The sequence below is a fragment of the Aplidium turbinatum genome, chromosome 13 (genome assembly GCF_918807975.1).
Source record: "Aplidium turbinatum chromosome 13, kaAplTurb1.1, whole genome shotgun sequence".
NCBI classification, from domain to species: Eukaryota; Metazoa; Chordata; class Ascidiacea; order Aplousobranchia; family Polyclinidae; genus Aplidium; species Aplidium turbinatum.
This window is the reverse complement of record NC_137484.1, coordinates 23,878,723-23,903,818: the sequence shown is the minus strand read 5'-3', so window position 1 is coordinate 23,903,818 and position 25,096 is coordinate 23,878,723. Positions and strand designations below refer to the sequence as shown.

At 39.6% G+C, this 25,096-nt stretch overlaps 1 protein-coding gene across 1 annotated transcript; it reads right to left on the bottom strand.

Moving 5' to 3' along the window:
• Positions 1-1,656: 1,656 nt before the first annotated feature.
• On the bottom strand, positions 1,657-23,784 carry LOC145782449 (fibroblast growth factor receptor 4-like). The gene is made up of 10 exons (XM_082594242.1): positions 23,684-23,784; positions 15,539-15,705; positions 15,133-15,256; positions 11,823-11,989; positions 10,434-10,578; positions 8,231-8,394; positions 7,510-7,633; positions 5,403-5,596; positions 2,431-2,569; positions 1,657-2,258 (listed from the first exon to the last, which is right to left on the bottom strand). Exons 2-10 carry the CDS (start codon positions 15,677-15,679, stop codon positions 2,167-2,169), a joined length of 1,290 nt encoding a protein of 429 aa, XP_082450368.1. The 5' UTR covers positions 15,680-15,705; positions 23,684-23,784; the 3' UTR covers positions 1,657-2,166.
• Between the last annotated feature and the right edge of the window lie 1,312 nt (positions 23,785-25,096).

Sequence of the window (25,096 nt, the reverse complement as noted above, 5' to 3'; positions counted from 1 at the left end):
TTTACGTTTTGCTGATGACATCATCCTTATATCTGAGCAACCTAAACAACTACAAACAATGTTAAGTGAACTCAATACAGAAAGCAAAAAGATTGGCCTTCATATGAACTTTAACAAAACGAAAGTTATGTTTAACAAACTGGCAGACATCGACAGCAATATTCTTTTGGATGGAGCGACTATCGAAAAAGTTGATCACTATATATATCTTGGCCAAAAAATTACAACCAACTCCAATAAAAAAGATGAAATCAAGAGAAGAATATCACTTGGATGGCAAGCCTTCGGAAGAGCAAGTTCGATATTTAAGTCAAAACTGCCTCTTTCTCTCAAGAAACAAGTCTACGATCAATGCATCCTTCCAACCGCTACATATGGTGCAGAAACTTGGAAATTAACACTTAAAACTAAGAACTATGCAGAGAGCACATGAACGAATCATGATGGGTTTAACATGGCGAGATAAAAAGACTGCTGAATGGATTAGAAATCAAACGAAATTACGAGATATATTAAGCACAATCAAGAAACTAAAATGGTCCTGGGCAGGTCATATAGCAAGATATCAGGACAATAAATGGACTAAAAAATTAACAACATGGACACCACGAGAAAGCAAAAGAAAGAAAGGAAAACCAAAAGTAAGATGGAGAGACGACATTGACAAACAATGCAATACAACCAATTGGTACCAACTAGCACATAATCATGTAAATTGGCATGAAAAGGGGAAGGCTTACGCTCTGCAGTGGGCTCTCACAGGCTGGAAATGATGATGATGATGAACATACAATAATTTTTAAACTCATCACACCAGTTTTTTGCAATGGAGTCTAGTTTTACGATCTGAAAGCGCTTTTAAAGAATCTAATCTGAAAGTGGGTGGTGAACTTGGATAGGAATTAGCCTAAGTATGTAACCCTGATAACCCTAATATGCTAAGGTTGGCAGGCTGGTTCGATCATGTCTGTCACTGCGTTCAAGCGGATGTTATTATTTCCAGGGCCATTGAAAAGACATTTTGGGCCCGATATCAATAAGATGCAAGGGCCCCAAATTAAGACACTTCTAAGAAAAGCATTATATCCAAAGAACACGCGGTGGTTCTTTGAGCTTCCGAGTTCCTAAAATCATCCAGCGCCGGGGTTCAATGGTTCTCCCCAAACTAGTTCTCCCCCAAGTTTATATTGACTATGTGGACATGGAGGAAAATAAGTTTATGTTGATTATGCATGCTGTTCCAGATGGCGTTTTTATAGGTGGACATGGAGGAAACCCCTTTCTTTTATATCTAATGGTTCTTGAATTACGACATAGACATTTTTTCGTTGAAAGCTCTGGCTGATACATTTTGACTCTCAAATGATAGGTGAGGTCATAACTCTGAAATGATATAGGTGAGGTCACAACTCTGAAATGATAGGTCAGGTCACAACTCTGAAATGATAGGTCAGGTCACACACGAGTTCGCAGATGCAACCTCGAGCGATATAAATGTAATTGGACTACATACACAAAGCTTATTCACATGTAGACAATTGCCACCCCATACAAACAATCGTGGTCGACAATGCAGAATTCTTTTCAACATTGCTGCACTGTAGGCTATATCACAATTGCCAAGCAACCATAAACATTGATGTCTAATCTAAGCTACTCACTCAATGAGAACACAACTTAATGTAATTTTAATTAAACGTGGAGAGTTCACGAAAGGCGACTGATTACACTCACTGTGATAGGTTCAAACCAGACAAAAATATGTGGAGATCGTGAATTTATTTTGCCATAATTATTTGCCATAATAACACGAATTATAATTCGTGTCAACAAATTGCTTCTTGTGGACAATTTATTTCTCATTGCCAACAACTGAGCTTCGCATTCCAATTTGTCCAATCAGGTGAAATGGATATTGGTGCAGTGTTGCCGTTCTACAACTGAGCCATGCAAGATGACATTGTTGGGTACTTTGAAGTTTTGAGGTCACTGAATTACAATCTTGACAAATTCATATTAAACTCTTGACTGCCATCTAGCCGACGCTATTAAATGTAAAAAAAGTCCAAAATGATGACGAATGAGCATAGTCATGACATTGAGTGAATATTTAAAAACCAATCACATTTCTCCACGTCATTGAAAACGATTTCAAGCATTCCGTCATCAGAACCCATCACTTAGCAAGTTTTCAAGAATTGCTACGGACGTCTTGAGAATTCCCAAAAAAGAACTCAGCTTCAAGAGACCATCATTCGCTAGAAATTATAAATTATAGTTGAACAAAGAAATAAAAAGTTCAGATCAAAAATATGAACTAAGATTGTTTTCAGCATCCAACTGGTGTCGTTGTTTTGGAGATCATCAGCGCAATCGTTGTCAGCAAAATCACAAAGAGAACGCGATGGAAGAAATGTTTAAACAACTCACCTGTTCCCACAGTGAGCCACGCTGACTGCTGCGATATTCCAATTGAGTTGCCAGCCAGGCAAACGTATTCGCCTTCATCTTGTTGTGAGACATTCCTCAAAGTCAGTATCTCAGGATGAGACACAGTGATACCAGGTTTCTATAATTACATCACATGCGTTATTGTGACATGCAAGCAAGTAGGCTGAGAAAAGAATCAAACTGCAGTCAACCATCGATTTAACGGGCTCGGTTTGACGACGACGTTCTTTCTTCAACGTTAACCAAAAGATATCATGAGCAAGTTTATAAGTGCGAGTGGATGCAGTGGAGTGAATGTGCGAGGGACAACCAAGCTTGCTGTTCATCTTAGCATCATGGATTATAATGGGATATGTGGTTTTCGTGATTCCTAAATCGTCACGGATTATTATCTAACCGAGCACTGCATGGCGACGCTGGTGATGCAGATGCAGTGAGTGTTGCTACTTTTCACGAGAAATACTTATTATCGATGAAGACCTCACCCTTTCTCATGCTTACAATGCAGACGAGACAGATATGTTTTGGTGTTCTATTCCAAAAAATATTCCAGTTTGTTGAGGTGAGGAATATTCCGAAGGGAAGAAATCAAACCAGTAAAGACTTCCGGTCCTGGTCCTGTTCAATTCTACCGGTACACACCAACTCAAGCTAGCCATAGTAGAAAATCTAGAAAACCACCGGCATTAAAGGTACTAAGTATCTAACTCTACATTCCATTAGCTTATTAGTTGACTTTTGTTATATTCACAGACTGTTTTTTTTTCCTATTTTATGTCTGCGGTTTGGAAATATCAAGAAGTACTAAAACTGCCCCCGACGACGTACAAAAGGTTTTACTTCTTGACAATGCCCCAGCGCATCCCAACGAAGAGAAGCTCGTATGCGAGCTACTGTAGGCACAGTAAAGGTGCTTCAAAAGGATGATAATTTTACTAATTCTTGGAACAAATTTCTGAAGGATAAAGATGGGGAAGCTAACTTTCAAGCTTTAGAAGTACAAGAATTATTCGAAGTGTTACGGTGTAGTAGGAAGGTATCCACTACTATTGCTAACTGAAAAGATTGGCTGGATGAATGGGATGTGGACACAATGCTAAGATAGAGACATTTTTGGTGAATTTTGGAAGAAAGAAGCAATGAAGAAGAAGCTATGGTAGTTCTCAAAGGGACACTGTCAACTTTATGGACTCATATCGTATCGATGCCTTCATTGATTATTCCACCTAAAGCCAGCTACCTGAAATGGCACATCAACATGGGTACTTCAGAAACATCAAGGAGCGTATCATTAAAGAACAGCATATGAAGAGCCGTCTGATCAAAATCGGTAGCTTTTTTACGGTTTGTGACAATCCGGAGACGGCTGTTTTCGGACACGATCGATTCGGTACAGACCTTCTTGGAAATCTCTCGACGGCAAATGTTTATTTGGAGAAATTGTATGGATCAATTGGCTTTTTCCAAAATTCACTTCCCATCTTTATCATCGTTGATTTATATTATGTCAATCATCAAAGCAGTGTTGCGTCATTAACTGCCATAGCTTTGGTGAACGTCACAGTACAGTAATACAGAAGCCTACATAACGTAACTGTACTAAAGAGTAGGAGCTTACGGTATTTTGGAACAACGGCTTTTTCCAGCAACGGACTGTTGCTTGTTCGCATTTGTCCGTTAAATCAAGGGTTGACTGTATGTAAACATCTAACGGATTGACGTCTACTCAAATGTCATGCTGATCACAATGACATGCTGATCACAATGGCATGCTGATCACAATGGCATCTTGATCACATGACATGATGATACAATGGCATGCTGATCACAATGGCATGCTGATCACAATGACATGCTGATCACAATGGCATGCTGATCACATGGCATGCTGATCACAATGGCATGCTGATCACATGGCATGCTGATCACAATGACATGCTGATCACAATGGCATGCTGATCACATGGCATGCTGATCAGATGGCGTGTTGATCATGTGACATGCTGATCACATGGCATGCTGATCACATGGCGTGTTGATCATGTGGCATGCTGATCAGTGATCACAATAACATGTTGATCACACCGCATGCTATACACAATAATCACGTGACATGCTGATCACAATGGCATACTGAACACAATAGCATGTTGATCACATGGCATGCTGATCATATGGCATATAGATCACATGGCATGTAATCACAATGACATGCTGATCACAATGGCATGATGATCACATGGCGTGCTAATCATAATGGCATGTTGATCACATGGCATGCTGATCATATGGCATGCTGATCTCCATAGCATGCTAATCATATAGCATGCTAATCACATGACATGCTAATCACAATAACATGCTGATCAATCATATAGCATTATTAGACGTTACATGTAAATTTTTCGTGTTTGATTGTGAAGTCAACCAATTGTAATTGTTTACAGACTCTTCGGCGTGCGCTTCTGATCATTAGACCGATAGCAAGCGATTGACAGTCTAACCGAAATCTTTTGAATCAAGTGCTTGTTTTTTAAAGCGGGGTGAAGTAAAAAACTCAATTTGACATTTGGGGATGACAGTGAAAAGGAGAAGCAAATATTATCTTTCAAAATTTTTACTCAACCGAAAGTTGGTAAAATTTGAAAAAGTTAGCAGGAAGAAACAAATCAAGCTGAAACTTTTGGTAAACGTACTTGAACGAAAAACGAGGAAAAGAAATAAAAAACAAAACTATTCTTCATGAAGAAATGATCTTAGATAATGACAATTTGAGTTCATAATAATTATTATTATTAGTATCACCACAGGCAAGCCACAGCAAGACAACATAAAGATTGGGACGGCATCATGTGGAAAGACTCTCTCCACTCATTTCTGGTTCAGAAAAGTCGCCATCGCAATCAATCGTAAGAGAGCAGCAGCCATGACGTGCAGAGTGCGATCAATACCTTAAGGATTTTCACGTAAGGACTTTTCGTTTCAGGATCGATTTTGCTGCCGTTTATTTCAATTTTCTTGAGCCACTGGATATATGGATAGGTATCGCTGTACACTACGCAGCGAAATTCAACATCGTCTCCAGGTCTGGCAGTCTTGTTGGCGGGCAAACCATGTACAAGAATAGGGCGATGTGCAGAGCGTTCTGTGCCAGTGTGCCATGGTTAGTATTATCAAAACAACTGGTACCGTAAATTGTTAGATAAACTCAACAAGAATAAATGATATTCTACTACCGACCAACACAGTCAAAAGGGGATTGCTGCACGGGCACCAATGAAAGCGACAGGGTCAGGACTTGAATTTGATGACAATAAGCTTTAGCCATGTGATTGTCTGATATGGTTGTCCAGACCAGACCAACGCCAGCACTGGCGCAACGCGGAACTAACCATGGCCGTAAGTGGATAGGACACGGGAAAGGTAGGCTACTAACTTCACTAATGAAGTGAAGTTACAAACAAAACCAACCGCTTCACGTTGATTTTTCACTTAATGATGTTGAATAAATGTAAACATTGAATGCAATTTTCGTTACACTCGATGAGAACAGGTCTGATCTCCACTGGATCCTATGAAATTACTTATGAAGACAAAAGCCATGAACACGTTTGTTTGTTTAAATTTTTATCCTCGGACTGGGAAAGCTTCTTTAAGAGCTTAATTTTGGCGGTTTCACATATTTGTAGAGGCTTTGAATCACTGACGCAGGTCCAGTTACCGAGATGGAAAGAGTGAAGTTTCCGATTATTGAAGTCTTGTTGCCGGGTAATTATTCCATGCATTAGGTACCGTTGAATGAAGTGCAGTCCTTAGAATGCGTTGCTCAAGCGCACACCCGGAGAGTCCAATCACGTCCCACCACTCAGGTTCGTCTTCATCAGACATAGTGTGGCATGCATCTTGATGTAGACGCACAGAGCTCAGCATCTGAGGTGAACTGATGCAAACTGTGAACCACCTAGACTGGAGATAAGCTGCGTGCTCTAGTGATGCAAGCCGCGCCGCGCCGCGTACGCGGCCGCTTTTGACTTTTTCGCCGCGTGCCGCGCCGCGCCGCGTGGAAGGTTGAAATGACAAAGCCGCGCCGCGCCGCTTGCCGCGTAAACTTTCAAGAAATTAATTTTTCGTAAACGTAAACTTTCAAGAAATTAAACTTTCGTAAACGTAAACTTTCAACTTTTCAAGAATCAGCTATGAAACTTCAAATTTAAATTGGAAACACGGATCAGTTATTTTTCCCTTCGGAAACCCTAAGATGGAAAGCTATGCAAATGCAAATTGCAAATGGCTTGCAGTTGACAGGGTTTTAGGGCTTGCTTGTCAGGGAAGCTGTACGAATGTTTTTGGTTAGTAGCCTAGCTGATAAGCTCAGTTACCAGGCTATAGGCCTAGCGCAACTACCGCATTATTTACTATATCAGTTAGCCCAGTGAGTTCAGGCTATAAGTTTTACTCTTGTGTGTGTAGTTCATATAGCCACTGGCATTATAATTGCATTATTGCTTACAAAAAGTGTTCAAAAGTCCTGATACTGGATCCAGGAACATTCTATTTGTCTTAGTTTGTATTATGTCTTAGAACTTAGATGCATTGCTGATAAGAGAATATGATCTGGTTAGCCTGGCCAATTAGTGCACAACTGTATTGGTACTAGGTTACCAGTTATATGCCATGGATGCTTTTTCCTACAATTGACTTTCTAAACAATAACTCGTTAAAATATTTTTTTTTAATTTTGTAATTTGCGGTGTGCGGTGCGGTGCAGTGTCAAAGTTCCAGATAAATTGCGGTGTGCGGTGCGGTGCGCGGATAGATGAGTCAGTTGCGGTGCGGTGTGCGGATAAAAATTTTGGGTTCGCTGCATCTCTAGCGTGCTCTACAATAACTTCAGTCGCTTTCATGTCGTCATGACGACTGACTACGTCATGTTAATGCAGCAGGTGGAATCAACATGGTGATGTTAGACAACGTCATGATAATTTGGAAAAACCCCATTTTCTGCAACGTTATATCGCCGCAAAGATGTGAGAATCCATCTAGTAGGAGCGTGTTTACCTGCAACATCCAGTTCAGAGGTATAGTTGATTGATCCGAATCTGTTGGAGACCACGCATTTGTACATTCCATGGTCCGATACCACAACCGACCTTATTTCAATGATCTGGTTGTTGTGACGGAACTGTAGAAGCAAAATGTGTTACATAGAAATGTTGAAAGTTGTGCGAGGATTGATTGATTTGATTTTCATCGAGTTTCTTTGAGAGCTTATTCCTGGCAGTTTCGCATACTTGTAGAGTCTTGGAACCACTGGCGCAGTCCTGGTCACCGAGATTGAGAGAGTGGAGTTTCCGATTGTTGTTGAAGTGACGTTGTCTGTGTATTATTCCATTCACTAAGTGCCGCTTAGTCGAGATCAGCCCTGAAACACGTTATTTTAGCGCACAATCAAAGAGTCGAACCAGCGCCGCTTGATCTTGAGTCGAGCGGGTAACCACTGAGCTAACGGACTGATAAAAGTGAAAAAGAAAATAAACCAGGGTTTCATCAAAATGTTTTCCACATTTCAACCAATACCGGCTCTATGGGAACCTATAAGACTTGCCGACGCATGTTTTCAATGCAACTGACCATCCAGCTGACACAAACAAGTACAATCGTTCAGTGTGGTCAAGGATTGAATCATAAAGGCTGTTCATAGCGACGGCGATCCATCGGTGATGACAGACGACACATAGAGGTGAGAGGGTTTGTTTTATCAACATCACACATGGATCACCTCAAAGCTTCCCATTCGTGAAGACCTTAAGATCTCCTTCCCATCTTTGAACCATTTCGTGGTGACGGGGCCGTCCCCGTCGGCTAAGCACCTGATTTGGACAGTGTTGCCAGCAGGTTCTGCGTGGAGTGGCTTCATCTTCCTTGCACTGGTCCAATGGGGAGCTAGATAACAGCGGCTATAAGCTTACTTTGCTGCAAACAATCTAATTTCGCCATAGTTGAAACAAAAAACTGTTTAAACAGTTGGAAAAAAGCTTGCTTATTCGTTTAGTACAGGGGTCCGAGAAGACTGAGTTTCGACTCAAATTTGGGCCGCAAGAGCTCCCACTCTGAGTCGCAAAGTAATTTGACATGTTTGAAGTTCAGCCAATGAGGAGTTAAAACAAAAAGTTATTCTCGGACTGAGAAAGCTTCTTTGAAGGCGTAATCCTGATAATTTCGCATACTTGTCGAAGCTTTGAACCACTGACGCAGCCGGTCACCGAGTTGGACAGAAAGTTTCCGCGTTTTGAAAATTTTTATCTGTAACTTATTCCATTCACTGGGATCAGCTGAGTAAAGAACATTGCTTTAATACGTTATCAAACGCACACCTTGAGAACCGAACCAGTATTGCTTGATCTTGTGGTTTATTGTGAACAAAGTCCGACGCTTCACCAAATTTTGACATCTACCAAACCTTAATCACGGGAAATTAGTCTACCACACGGAATCATCATCATTATGTTCCTTCCTCGTATTGAGGGTTGGATACAATGCTCCATTGTTCTCGATCATGAGCTATTCGTACTCCACTTTCATAAGTTAATTTTGTCCATTTAGTGATGTTTGTTGTCCAAATCATTCTTGGTCTGCCTTTACTTCTTTTACCGTTTATTTTTCCTTGTATTATTGATCTTTGTAACGAGTTTTGCCTTATTGTGTGTCCGAAATACTTCAATTTTCTTCTTTTGACTATTTGTAAGAGAATTTTGCTTGAACTGAATTGGATAATACTTCATCGATAGTGATCTTTTGTTTCCATGAAATTTTTAACATTTGCCTGTAGCCTATGTCCAGAGCTCGAAGGCATCGATCCGTTTCTCCATTTTTTGTGACACTGTCCAAGTTTCAGAATTGTATAATAGGGTTGACCAGATATAGCATATTAATATCCTTTGACGAATTGATAAATTTAAACTTTGATTGATTAAAACATTTTTCATTTTTCCAAATATAGTTCTTGCAATTTCTATCCGTCTTGGAATTTCATGGTCACACCTCCCATCTTCAGTTATTAAATGTCCAAGATAGGGAAAAGAATTTACTTTTTGTATATTTCCATTGTCAGCTATAATTTGGAGTGCCGTACTGGAGTGTCTGGTGATTTTGAGATTATCATTGATTTGGCCTTTTTAGTGTTAATTTTCATATTAAATTCTTTACCAATTGAGTTAACATTGTCCAATATTTCTTGAAGATCTTCCTGTGATTCAGCCAACAGAACAGTATCATCAGCATAGCATAAATTTGTTATGTTCAAACCGCCAACTTTTACCCCTTTCACATCATCAATGCGTCGAAAAATCATTTCTGTGAGTAAATTAAAAAGACATGGAGAAAGTACACATCCTTGACGTACTCCACGCTTGATATCAATTCTTTTAGACAAATCTTTTTCCATGCGAATAAATGCACGGACATACAATACGATAAAGGAAAAGAAAATTGCAAACGTTTTCGGCTGTATATCTAGCCCTTGTTTAGCTTTTGAAAAAACTGATTTACAATGCTCATATAGGAATGCTAGGCAATTTATAGTATTGCGCAGAAAAATTATTGAAACACTTGAAGATACTGATTTACAATGCCCAATTACGAAACAATATATGGTAAAAAAATGTAAAGGAAAGACGGTTCCAGAATTTGAAAGAAGAAACTAATTTGTTTTGCTCTGTAACCTATTCTGTGACCTTTGAAGTTTAGTAAATACGATTACTAGTAAAAACGAATACATTTAGGGGCGGCTTTTTATCAGTTAGGAATCCCAATTGAAATACTAAAAAATTGAAAAAGTTTAAACATGGAAAAGATTAGTCTCGTTGCAACTCTTTTTGCAGCTTCTTGTTCATATATCTTCTTCTGCTTGACAACAAGAACCCCAAGAAAGCGAGATGGTGGAAACGTTTAATCCTAACCCTAACCAACTTCAACGTAATCACCTGATCCTACAGTGAGCCACGCTGATTGGTGAGATATTCCAATTGAGTTGCCAGCCAGGCAAACATATTCGCCTTCATCTTGTTGAGAGACATTCCTCAAAGTCAAGGTTTGCATCTCAGCGTTAGTCCTGTTGACACCAGCTTTCTATAATTATCACCACATGCGTTATTGTGACATGCCAACAAGTAGGCTACACTGAGAAAAGAATCAAACTACTTTATGTACAGTACAACCATCTAACGGATTGATTGATCATCACAATGGCATGCTGATCACAATAGCATGCTGATCACAATGGCATGCTGATCACAATGACATGCTGATCACAATAATATGCTGATAACAATGATATGCTGACTACAATAGCATGCTGATTACAATGGCATGATGATCACAATGGCATGCTGATTACAATAACATGCTGATTACAATGGCATGATGATCACAATGGCATGCTGAACCCAATGACATGCCGATTACAATAGCATGCTGATCATAATGGCATGATGATCACAATGACATGCCGATTTCATTGCCTTCTAGGCGCCCTTTTTCTCAACACATTGTGGCGCTTCATGAAGGTCACTTCGACCTGATGAAGTCATGGAGAGACCGCTGGGAAACCATCTCACGGCCCAACCAGTTCCAAGTCACACCAGACACTACGGTACCACCTGGCTCAGACCTGCCAAGAAAGAATGGGTAACTTTGAATCGCCTCCGTACTGGTGTTGGTCGCTTCAAGCACAATATGTTTACCTGGGGATTGTGTGACTCACCAGCCTGTATTTGTGGTGACTGTCAAACAGCACAGCACATCATACATCACTGTCCAGTGTTTCGACCTGAAGAACATGTGAATCTCATAGACCCTGATATGAAGACATTGCTCTGGTTGCAACAATTGGGAGATGTTGCCTGAATTGCTGCCTCATAAGCAAGAAGAAGAAGAAGACATGCCGATTACAATAGCATGCTGTTACAATGGCATGATGATCACAATGGCATGCTGATCACAATAGCATGCTGTTTACAATAGCATGATGATCACAATGGCATGCTGATAACAAAGATATGCCGATTACAATAGCATGCTGATTACAATGGCATGATGATCACAATGGCATGCTGATCACAATAGCATGCTGATTACAATAGCATGATGATCACAATGACATGCTGATCACAATGACATGCCGATTACAATAGCATGCTGATTACAATGGCATGATGATCACAATGACATGCTGAACACAATGGTTTGATTTGATTCTTTTGTCTTGTGTGTAATAACATTTCTTCCGCCACAGCAACAAAATGGGAGAATTATGGAATTCAGTCGAAACTTTATATAATTTTCAAAAAAATTACAATTCCTTTTGCTATTACCTTTATGATGAAAATGTCATCTGGATTGGAGGTATTTATCTTAAGCCACTGCACATGAGGGTGAGTGTCACTGAACACTTTGCATCGAAACGTGGCGTCGGCACCGATACTGACGGTCTGGTTTTTCAACGAGCCACCTTGTATTATCGGCTTAGCTGACGGTCGTTCTGAAGATTAAAGACACAAAAACATCACCATCATAGCTAGCAAGAGTTATGCAAGAACAAGTGAACAAACAGAAATAAACTAAATGTGTTAATACTGTACATAAAGGAAAGAAAGCAAAAATAAAAACGGTGTTAATCATGAAGGAATGATGTTACAATGACAACACAAGTTAATAATAATGATTAATTATTATTATTAGTGTCACCACAGGCAAGCCACAGTAAGACGACATGAAGATTGCGACATCATTATGTAGAAAGTCTCTCTCCACTCATTTCTGGTTCAGAAAAGTCGCCATCGCAATCGCAAGAGAGAGCAGCAGCCGTGACACGCAGAGTGCGATCAATACCTTGGAACGCCATCAGCAGCCATGCAGCCGAGCAGCAGCCATGACGTGCAGTTGGAACGATAGTCATATGTCCCTCTAGACCAGTGGTTCTTAACCTTTTTCCTTGTTGGCACCACTTTGAAATCACCAACAAGTTCTCGCACCCCCTTCTAAAATTATTCCTAATTATTCCTTTATAACCAACCCATCATTCAGCATTCCCGCACCCCTAGAAACAGCTCTCGCGTGCACCCCCGGTTAAGAACCACTGCTTTAAGGATTTTCACGTTAGGACTTTTGGTTTCAAGGTCAAATTTGCTGCCGTTTATTTCAATTTTCTTGAGCCACTGCATGTGAGGATGAGGATCACTGTAGACTTTGCAGACAAACTCAACAAACTCAACACAAACTCAACATCGTCTCGGGGTTTGGAAGTCTTATTGGCGGGAAAGCCATATTGAAGAATTGGACGGTACCGTATGTTGATCGTTCTGTGCCGGCGTGCCATGGTTAGTATTATCGAGGCAACTGGTAAATTGATGAACTTAACAAAAATAAATAATATTCTACCACCGACCAACACAGTCAAAAGGGGATTGCTGCACTGGCACCCATGAAAGCGACAGAGTCAGGACTTGAACTTGATGATAACAATAAGCTTCAGCCACGTGGTTGTCTAGTATGTAGTATGGTTGCCCAAACCATCCCAACGCCAGCACTGGTGCAACGCTAGACTGACCCTGTTCGTAAGTGGATAGGCCACGTGCAAGGTAGGCTACCAACTTCACCAATGAAGTGAAGTTACAAACAAAACTAACCGCTTCACGTTGATTTGGCACTTAATGATGTTGAATAATTGTAAAACATTGAATGCAATGAGAGGAATTTTCACGACACTCGATGAGAACAGGTCTGATCCCCACTGGATCATATGGAATCACTTATAACGACAAAACGCCATGAACACGTCCCACCACTCAGGTTCGTCTTCATCAGACAGTGTGGCATGCATCTTGATGTGGACACACTCACAGATCTCAACATCAACCACAGCAGGTGAACAGATGCAAACTGTGAACCACCCAGACTGGAGGTAAGCTGCGTAATCCACAACAACCTCAGTCGCTTTCACGTCGGCATAACGGTTAAGCAGACAAAATCCTAAAATCAACAACTGTGCCGAAAGGGAAGAACTACGTCATCTAATCTACTAATCAACTGATTCAACAAAACTGTCCAACAAAAAACGCCTAACAACACAGAAACTCAACAACCAGCAGCCTCAAGCTAAACCAAAGAACCACATTAAAGAACCACTCACTGACTTCAACACCATTCGTCATAGCACATGACTAGGGAACTGTGTTCCGAAAGCTTGTGCAATTTACTATTGCCACAGCAAACTCGCAGCATCAGGCTAAAACAGATCGTTTAAATCTACTGTACCTTGTGAAGTAAGCAACGATCATGCTGCTAAAAGCAAAACTCAATCAATTGCATGACATAGTAATGTTGGATTATATCATAATAATTTGAAAGAACCCCATATTTTGCGATGTCGCTGCACAAGGCCTATGAGAGGGGAGTACGGAGGGTACGGTGTACCCTTGAGGGCCCAGTCCTGCGTTTGTTGGGGGGCCCGAAATTGTGATTTTATAGTTTACGCGCAAAAATATTTGGTTAAAACCATCTTAAACGACTAAATTCAAGCATAAAAGTTGTTATTCTTTAGTTCTGGGGCGGGGCCCGTAATGTAGCAAAAGGGCCCGGAAAGGTTTTGAGTGCATGTGCACGGAATTGAGTGCATCGGAGCAAATTAGGGGCCCAAAGTGGTAATTTAATGCTTTACGTGCAAAAATGTTCTGAAGCACCCTAAATTAAATCATAAAAGTTAGTTATTCTCCTATCTAGGGGGGGCATAGTGTAGCAAAAGCAGGTTTGAGAAAAAGCCGGGCAAAAAGCCTTGAGAGTGTTTTTGGGGTTTTTTGTGTTTTTTAAAAACTGTTTGAAAAAGATAGTTTCACGCTTATTTCACTTCAAAATGAATTTCGGAGTTAGAGCAGGAACCGGAGAATACTTTCGGAACGGAGCCGGAGTCAAGAAAGTGACTTCTGTCGTTCACCTCTGCTAGGCATGTGGTGAGTGCAAAAGTTGATGAAAAAAGGTTATTGGTCAGATGATTAACTTGATTATGTTTTAACAAGATGTTATGTTTGAGCCTTGGTAGAGAGCTTGGCTTGTACCAGATACATAACACTCAGTAGCCTAACGTTAACGGATTTAACATTTTTTATTAAACACACAAAAAAACAAGAAAAAAAACTACTAAATCTAATGTTTTCGACACCACATAGTGTCCTCATCAGGAATAATTAGGCTATACATCTACTATACATCTACATCTAAGAGAAATAAATACATCTAAGAGAAATAAATAGATGAGATTGAAAATTTTACATTAAAGCTGTACAAGCGACACCTCTCAACAGCACCATCAACAACTGAGTCACGAATTCGATGCAGGATACACATTATTGGCCAGGGACAGATCACATGATATGCACAACACAAAACACTAAATAATAGTTTTATTGCAGCCTGATACTATTATTGTGCACAGATGTCCAATTCTGCAGTAAAATACTGTATGGTGCGCAATACGCCTCAGCAAACATCATGCGTTTTGCCCAAGACAAAGGGGGCCCGGAGTGAGAGGGGGGCCCGGAATGACTTTTCGTACCCCTAGTGAAAATTTCTCTCAGAGGCCCAGTCGCTGTAAAGATGTGAGAATCCATCAAGCGAAAGTTTGCCTACCGCTAACTTCCAGCTCATATGTATGATTGATTGATCCGAACTTGTTGGAGACCACGCATTTGTACATCCCCTTGTCCGATAGCACAACCGACTCTAATAAGATGGTTTGGTTCTTGTGGCGGAACTATGGAAGCAAAATATGTTGTGAAAATGTTGAAAGTTGTGCGAAGACAGACAGGATTTCATTAAAATATTTTTGTCAGCATTTCGTCCAATACTGGCTCCAGAGGAAGTTATCAATGAATCACGAGACGTATCGACATGTTTCAAGGAAACTGATACCAACAAGTACAATCGTTCAGTGTTGCCAAAGATTGAACCATAAAGTCTGTTCATAGCGACAGCGATCAATCGGTGATATCGGATATACTTTCATCACTAATCCTTCAACATAAACATGGATCACCTTAAAGCTTCCGATCCGTTGGTCCCTCACGATCTCCTCTCCGTCTTTGAACCATTTCGTAATGAGGGGGGCTTCCCCGGCAGCTATGCACTTGAACTGGACAGTGTTGCCAGCAGGTTCTCCGTGGAATCGCTTCTTCATCTTCTTTGCCCTGGTCCAATGGGGAGCTAGAATAATGCGGCTATAAGCTTACTTTGCTACAAAGAAACTAATTTAGCCATAACTGAAACAAAATTTTATAAACAGTTAAAAAGTGAGTGGTTTAGTTAAAGATCCGCAACTAGTGGGTCACGAGACCTTCCGTTTTGGGTTGCAATATAATTTAAACTTGCTACAGTATAAAAGCAACCGTCGCGTCTGCGACTTCACACATTTTTGAAAATTTTCAAAGCTGAAGAAAAACATGATTGTTCTCCAACTCGCTAGACAATGAATAGGCTATTGCCATTTATTAGTAAGCTATCATGCTTATTTATCAGGTAGGTTTTTTCAAATTCGGTTTGTCTCCACGAGTGGAGTTGATTGTTTCCTTCCATTTCAACATCCATGTTTCCTTTTACCAACCACCTTCAAATCAAATGCCAGAATCAGATAACTTTTTCCTCTCTTCTTAGCAACTAACATTTATATTACAGTAAATATGTCAGGGATGTCCAAAGTCCGGCCCGCGGGTCAAATCTGGTTCGCGATACGGTTTTGTGTGGCCATCGCCCATTGTTTCACAATGTGTTAATTTTGGCCTGCAGGCTGCAGATACACAGAAATCATACCAATTTAATTTGCATTTAAAAAATAATTGATAGCATTTTCTCACAACTCAAAAAAAGTCCGAATCAGCGAATTAAACAACCGCTGTCGGGATTTTGCCGAAAATGAAACGAACTTGTTGCTATTCACTTCTTTCTGCGTGAACCCTGATGAGGCTCCGGCTCACGAGCTTCACTGAGACGCCGAAGCCGACAACAACATCTTTCCCTTGTTATTTTTATACCAGTAGCTCAATAAAAAAAAGCCAGAAATGCGAAACATTGAGCTTGTTCGGCTTAACAAATTTGTGGGAGCAGACGTTCTCGGTTATGAACTTGAAACAAGAATCGCTTGAGATCGAAACTGAGCGACTCTCGCATAGGCTACGTGATGTTTTATCCTTGTCTACCCACTAAGTTCGAACCAGACTTGAAATAGGTATTGAAATTAGGGCGTCAGTTTCAGCTGAGTAAAGATGATCTTACAGTCAATTTATTACATCCAATTATTCTTATATAATGCACTACTCTTCGACAAAAATAAGATTATCAGAAATTGTTGGTCCTTGGGCACTTCCACATTATCACATTTGGCCCGCTTGTGGAAAAGCTTGCACGTCACGCCTGGAATATGTACAATGCTAGTATAATAACTAGTAATGCAACTGACCAGATGAATGAAGAAATGAATCTTGGACGATCATGATCAAATTCAACTTGCCAGCAATTAATTTCTGATCGGTGAACATATAACACAAGGAAATATTAAAAAAAATGGATGCAACTGCGTCTGCTCAGCCAAATATCTTGGATCATAAAAATGTATTTAAGTTTGTCAAGTTGGCAAAAATAAACATGTCTACTTCACAAATGTAGATACAAACGACTTGTTTTGCCTGATGCCGGGGGTTTGCTGTAGTAGTAACGGTTTGTAACTAATACAGCTTGAACCGAATACAGTTCCCTAGTCATGTGCTATGACGATTGACCAATCGTGTTGTAGTCAGTGTGTCGTTGTTTTATGAGGTTCTTCCTTCGACTTGAGGCTGCTGTCTTGATTGCTTTCTTGATTTTGTGTGTTAACGCACATAAACTCAACAAGTTCAAAGTCTATAGGCCTACTACTGTATTATATTCAATCGGTATCTCTGCCTGAAGCCTACTACGTATCAACAAGGGTGATCCGACTCCATCAGTGAGCAACTAGGTCGCCCAGTGTCGCTAAACTGAGTATCGGTACGGTTGATCAGATAATTCTGTAGTTTACCTTTTTTAGTAGTCTGTTTGAGTGCATTTGTATATAGAGCGAGTATACATGGCAAATCTGTTCGCTAAAATGTACAAACAAGGTTAAAAACCGCTGTTTATAACAAATGAAAGTGTTGGAACGAGATAGGCTACAATTGAACAGTTAAAAAAATATGTCTCCAAAGAATTTCCAAAAAAGAAAAACCTAGCCATGGCTATAGTGATCGCAAGGCTCAAATGTCTTTAATAAATATTAGGGAAAATGCAGATTAACGGAAATTGACTTTATTATTAGAAGACTTTTCTAACTGTCAATTACTTCAATGTAGTAAGCCACTATTCTGTGTGACAAGCTAACCTGCTCAAATTTCAACTAAAAATGTGAAACTAAAAAACCATCCATAATTAAAATGTTTTAGAAAATGGTTCGTGGGCCAGATTTAACGGTGAAACGGGCCAGATTTAGGTGAAGGCGTAATTTTCTCATGTCTCTTTTAAAGTATTTCTAGGGAAGGAAAACAATGTTTAATTAAAACATCTACAATTAAGGAAAATTTTACCTATTTCAACATCAATGTTTGCATGAGAGCGACTCCTTCCAGCTTTTGAGTGTTGTACAAACAAAACAATGTAGAACAATATCCCACAGCATGCGAAAAAATAGTTTTTCAACATAACAACAATAAATGAAGTTTTCAGCAAACTGAAACTCGCCTGCAAACCACAAATAACGTTCAATAACACTGAAAGTTTCAGTGCAGAAGTCCACTGCTGAATTGTCCCATGCATAGGTGTACGAGCCGGGGGTGCAGGGGGTGCAATCGCACCCCCAATCTGTCGAGAATTTGGGCAAGATTTCATATTTGGGCAAGATTTCATACCTATCTACTCTCCGTAGTCTTCAAAAAGATAATTTTCGGGAGATACAAATATTGTCAACCAACAAAGCTTGAAGTTGATATCTGAATTCTACATCGTGGAACAGGATTTCCTGGAATCGGAATATCAACTTTTTCACCAACTCACTCGCAACAGAGAAATCAAAACTGCTGTACAATGTTCAAAATTCCTAATTTCAAATGGGTGAGATAAAACTATGCCTCACTTTGCAAAAGCTGCAAAAATTGTAGCAACAGTTCCTGCAACTTCATCTTCAGCTGAGAGGTCTTTTTCCGGATTACGACGACTGAAGACATATCTGAGCAGGCATGGAGGAACCATTTTAAAAGTAGGTGGGCCCAGAGGCGCAGTAGTCAAAGTTAATCCAACTTCTGGGGGGGCTTCTCCCCCCAGACCCCTCACAACATTGTTGCACTCCTAATACTTAAAATTGTTTATGGGCTACATTGTGTTTTCATGATTGCCTTTCGTGCCAACAAGCGGAAATTTTCCATTTTTGGGCCCGATTTGGCCAAAAAATTACAAAATTGTTAAATTGCTCTATAGCTCTGTAGGCTTACAAAATATGGCGATGTAGGCGATGTACACACAAATAAAAAGGCAACAAACAATACACTCACAGTTATAATACCACCTGGGAGCAGTAATTTGCAGCATTATACAGTACGTGCATATGTAATCATACCACTGTTTTAACTATAGAGAATAATTATATTGATTAATAGATTGCTCCACCAATCACACGCAACCACACCCACACGTGCTGCCCATCAATAGTGGGCTCAACAGAAAAGTTTGAAGATTGGATTTCAACATTGATCTAAGCTTATCAAAAGATCAAATCAAACTAGTGTGTATCAATTGAGTGAAGACCTTTTTTTGGAACTTCCTCTCGGATTTGCCGTTTTCGCTGCCTTCAAATAAATTTGTCTTTCAAAAGTGGGTGGGCCAGGCCCACCCAAAAAATAAAGTAGGGGGGCCCAGGCCCACGAAGCCTACGTGGTTCCTCCATGCCTGTATCTGAGATCAACAATGGGCCAAACACGACTGTCAAACTTAGCTTTGTTGCACTTGGAAAGACCAACAACAAATAAAGTGGATGTCAATCGCACTTTAGATATATTTGGACAACGAAGTGGGCGAAACAAATACTTTTAAATTTGTGTATACCACCAGTCTACCACTGTGTTTCATCTACTAATCAATACTTCTTAGTTTAGTTTTGCAGTCTTAGAGCCACGTACCGGTAGTAGCCTACTGCATTCTACTGGTTCGTTAGTGTAGTGTCAATTACTCCCTTCAATTGTCTTTGATGAATTTGTTGTTTTGCAAATTTGCATAATGGTATATTTATCATACCAGTGGCTTTGTGGAAGTCTTGTCAGTTGATGCCTTATGCTGTTTTTGTTTTTTTTCTTGAAGGCTATGTTATTGCTTTTTCTTACATGTGTAGGGGAAGGTCGGGGCCTATGATCCCCCTTTTTGATTTAGCTCCATAACTTTTTTATTTCTGAATATTTTTACTTCATATTTCATGCTAGCATAACTTGTGATATAACCTGTTGAATCACCAAAGAGAAAATTCGTATCTTTTCAGATTTTTAATGTGGAGCAAAACATGTAAATTTGTTGAAGTGGCTCATAGGATCCAACGCGTGGGGTCCTATGAGCCACCAGTACAATCAAAAGAATAAACGTATTTACATGAATACATTGATGAATACATTTACATGAATACACAGCAACACATTTACAAGATAATGGGACGTGATAAGTTGAAAATAGAGGCTTAAGTGATCATGAAACTGGAAGATTTCCACAATTTTTAAATAAAAAGATAATAATTTCTAATAATCACATTAGGCCTACATTTTATAAGTGACAAATCATATTTTATAAGTGACAGATCATATAGGCCTAGAAGGCTAGAAAATATGAAACAAATTAAGCATGCCACAACCGTGCCATCATTTTTATGATCACAAGCTTACAAAACCGATCCATCGAATATAGGCTATTAACAGGCTATTTACACAAGGTCAAAAGCAGAAAAGTCAATCGAAATTTTTCTAATTCCCTTCACCCTTTTTGTTGACCCAGTAGTGATGGGTGGACTACAGAGGAAAATGGAACAGCGATTTACCACAATGATTTTTTTTAGCAGTTGTTCGAGGCATTATGGTCAGTTTTGTGAACTAATTTTTGAAATTTCTTATGTACAGATATAGCCTACAAACAGTGTTGTACGTTGACGCCGTCAATTTGACGGCGTCATTTGACGGCGTCAACTTTTTGTTGACGCTGAGGCTAGCGCCGTCAGTCAAGTATTTTGCTGATTTTAAGCGTCAAGCGCTAAGCGTCATTTTTTGTTTTCATGGAAAATCTCGTTTCACAATAAGAGTTTCACAATGTATTCTGGCCAGCGCGACTCATCCGAATTACCGGCTTTTGCGTTGGTTGCAATGGCTCCTTGGAATACATGCGGAAGAAGTTCGCCAAATGGTGATCACCCTTGTATTGAGAACGAGGGATCAGAGACAGAAAGCAAAAAATCCAAGAATGGCATCGAGGACGTTGAATATACTTTATTTCAAGGGCTCTATGCCCCTAAAAAGAGCGATGTTGGTGCAGTGGACCTCGTTAAAAGAGTTATTCATGCTAAACTATCACAGCACGCTTGGAACAGTGATACCTTTCCGACTAAACGTTTTCAACTTGTTTTTGAAATACAACACACCAATACCAACCAGCGCTGCTGTGGAACGCATGTTTTCACTTGGAAAGGACAATATGCGCAGGGGCGCCGGAAGCGAGGGAGAGCAGGGGAAGCGGATGCCCCCCTGCCCTCAAATTTCTATGGATGGGGAGGGAAGAGGGGGCAATGGTGCCCTTTTAAGGTCATGTAAGCTACTGCACACTTTGCAATATAACAATTTATGCTATTCGCTTTTAGCCTAATTATAATGTTCTATTTTTGCCTCAAAATAATATTCACGACACAAAATTCTCCATCACAGTAAGTTATATTACATCATTATAAAATAGCATGATGCCCTTCCGTGCCATTGTTCTTTGTATAGCGGACACTTGTATCATTACTCGATAATGAGCTGATAGATGAGCATTATCGCTATATCTTATCCTAAAACTTACAAAAAAATTGGCCTTTCAGCAACAAAAGTGCCCTTTTTTCATACTCCTGCCCATCCAGTCAAAAATCGCTCCGGCGCCCCTAAATATGCGTCCCAAACGCAGCAGATTGTCAGACAAACGTTTTGAAATGCTTGTTTTTCTGCAAGGAAATAACTAATAGGCTGAGCAGCTAATTACAATATACAGTCTCAAAACATAATCATCATCATCATCATTTTCAGCCTGTGAGAGCCCACTGCAGAGCGTAAGCCTTCCCCTTTTCATGCCAATTTACACGATTATGTGCTAGTTGGTACCAATTGGTTGTATTGCATTGTTTGTCAATGTCGTCCCTCCATCTCACTTTTGGTTTTCCTTTCTTTCTTTTGGTTTCTCGTGGTGTCCATGTTGTTAATTTTTTAGTCCATCTATTGTCCTGATATCTTGCTATATGACCTACCCAGGACCATTTTAGTTTCTTGATTGTGCTTAATAGGCTATATCTCGTAATTTCGTTTGGTTTCTGATCCATTCGGCAAAACATAATACCTGCTCTTTATTTATAGCTATTGTTAGCCTGAACTTGGTTGAAATATTTCCGTTTTATGAGACGCTGGCAAAAAATAGCGCTAGAAATTAGCGCTGACGCTGACGCCGTCAATTTCTTTAAGAGCTTACGCAGTCCTTTACGCCGTAAAGTTTTTAGGCAATTCGCGCTGACGCTGACGCCGTCAAATTATTTCAATGACGCGTACAACACTGCCTACAAACGTATCTTAAACTGTTAAACAAAAATTGAAAAATACACATAAACAATTTACTATAATCTTAATTAGCTTAAATATAAAAAATTAATAAACAACTTTCTAACAATAACTAATTGTGATCTAAATTTCCACCAAGTAGGATCCTATGAGCCGGCCTCATAGGATCAGCACACAAGGTGGCTCATAGGTTCCAACTCTCCATATTGACAAGTTCACGTTTATTGACTCTAAACTATTAACTTTAATAGTGCACTTCTTTCATTATTCCTTTAAAAAGGACACTACTTCTCACCAAATTAAACCATTTGAATATCTGTTGAAAAACTAGGAAGGTATAGTAAAATTTAAGAACCCCTCAAAATTTACTTTTTCAACATAAAAACAAAGAAACTCTCTTTTCACCTCGAATTCTCACAGGAGATTGTCCTAGGAATTGTGAGAAATGCATTTAAGCATGAAGAAAAGATCTCGACTGAAACGGACTGGAAAAACTTTTTATTTGAAAAAATAAAGGTGTGGATCATAGAATCCTATATGCTCATAGGCCCCGACCTTCCCCTACTTTTGTTTTGGCGCGGTTGATTAGCCTATATTTGGGCAACAATTATTTCGCACCCCCAAAAAATATGCTTCCCGTACACCTATGGCTCCCATGACTATGGATGTTGTGCAGAAAGGAGCGATCTTGTTGGCAGCCAGCTTAACCGTATCTGTCACTGCTTCCTTTTGGCGTCAAGAGTTACTGGCCGAGACCATCAGGTCTACGTCTTTCTTATTGCTAATTACTCCGTCGGCTTATATCAAATAACAACGGGAAAAAGTATGCCGTTGGTCAAAAGCCTTATCTATCACTTCAATCAATTTATTTCGCAAAATATATTCGTGATTGTGTATTTTAGGTAGAAAAGGTGATAAAGACTCGGTTTTTGACCTATTTTCGCCATTTCTTGGTCAAATTTCCCAGTTGACATTTTATTTTGAAAGTCCTCTTGCATAGAACACAGAATTTCATCAATTTTGTTTTTCCGTTTCTGTGCAAGCAATATTCCATGCACTTTTTGCACTACAAAGCAATTTGCGCAAATAATAAATTACCTTCCTAATTGATATCTATACAATTTGGGTAGAGAGGTAACTCTTTTAAACCATAAACAGACATAACTCAGCAACAACACTACATTTAACATTATAAAAACAAAAAACAAAAAGCGAACGTTTTCGGCTAGTCATATAGCCCTTTTCAAGCCTATAAGAATTTGTCCGAATCCGACACCAAGATTCACGAGGCATTGATCATCAAATCTTTAAACCCAGGGCTCAACAGGCAATTATTTGCTTGCGGAGCTTCTTACCTTTTAGCAGTTTTTTGATTGAATTATCACGTCTTGTGTTTCTCGCATTTACTTTGTTTTGTGCCACTATCTCTTGTGCTTCTGTCTTTCTTGCGTATCTGCCTGAGTCCTTGTCTGAACAATCAATTAATTTTACCTCTGAAATACTTGACCCGTTGTGCTGTGTAATTTTCAGTTATCATTTTGTGTGAGCGAGGCAGTTTCTCAAATGTTTTAGCTTTGACCATATTTTTGCTGTGATACTATATGATTCTTTAGCATTTCTTTTAATAATGTATTTTCTTATAGGCTTGAAAAGGGCTATATGACTAGCCGAAAACGTTCGCTTTTTGTTTTTTGTTTTTATAATGTTAAATGTAGTGTTGTTGCTGAGTTATGTCTGTTTATAATTGATATCTGCCAGCAAAGAATGACTCATATCGCGTCAAAGACCAACTCCCTACCCAGACAGAAAAATCGACGTTGAATCAATGTAAAAATGACGGATTTTGCTGCCTGGGTAGAGAATGGAATTTTAGCGCCATCGTGTTATGACTGACAGACACAAAATGAAACCGCACGCTAATAGTAAACTGTCAATCAAGCTATTGAATATCAGGAAATTTCTTGCATTTTATAACTGGCTGTGACAAAAGGTTTATTTTGAACTTCACAATTATCCGATACCAACATAATCGGGATTAAAAGTTGGGGCAAAAAAAAAAAAGTAAAAGTCAAGAAATCTCAGGTTCAAGTAAAAGTCAATCTCAAGAAATCTCAATCTCATCACTGCTTCTATGTGAAATTGCTGAATTAGCAGAGGGCGAGACCATAAGGTCTACGCCAGTGACAGATACGGTTAAGGCTGAGACTAAAATGAGTGGGCCCCTAATCGGCCGTGCCCCTCCTCCCGACCAAAGGGTACCGGAGGCAGTTAACACGCCTCTGATTACGCCTCTGGCCTACTCTATAAACAGCACCCGTCGTCCAGATTTAATTTTTAGGCACAAGAATAACAAGCTTAACTGTGAGAAAAAACTTATTCAAGCATCTTTATTTATTTGTCACTGAAGTTTATTTAATTTAATTGGTTTTCTTTTATGTTTGAACTTTTTAAATTTATCTCAACACAATTTGCTATTTCTAAACATCTCTCCTTCCTTGCCCTTTCTATTTACCTACCTGAAATTAAAAGTTTGCAAAACAATTGCAATCGCTGCAATCTTTCAGCAAACAAGAGCAATCAATGCTTGCCGATGAAGATAAATCAGCCAATTAGAAAACCGATTGTTGCAAATGCAACTTTCTCAAAGTTTTGGTTCCGCAGATTGCTGCCGCATTGAGCTTGCGGTTGCGTAACTGCTGCAGTAGATAGCCCAGTGTTTCTCAACCTTTTGTGGTTCACGACCCCTTTTAGGTGTTTAATACAGCCTG

Coding starts and splice junctions, on each gene's coding strand:
- LOC145782449 (XM_082594242.1), bottom strand. CDS start 15,679: ATGAAGAAGCGATTCCACGGAGAACCTGCTGGCAACACTGTCCAGTTC. Junction 7,634..8,230: donor CACGAATGGGAAGCTTTGAG/GTGATCCATGTG, acceptor TTGCTTCTACAG/TTCCGTCACAACAACCAGAT. Junction 5,597..7,509: donor CTCTGAACTGGATGTTGCAG/GTAAACACGCTC, acceptor ACACTGGCACAG/AACGCTCTGCACATCGCCCT.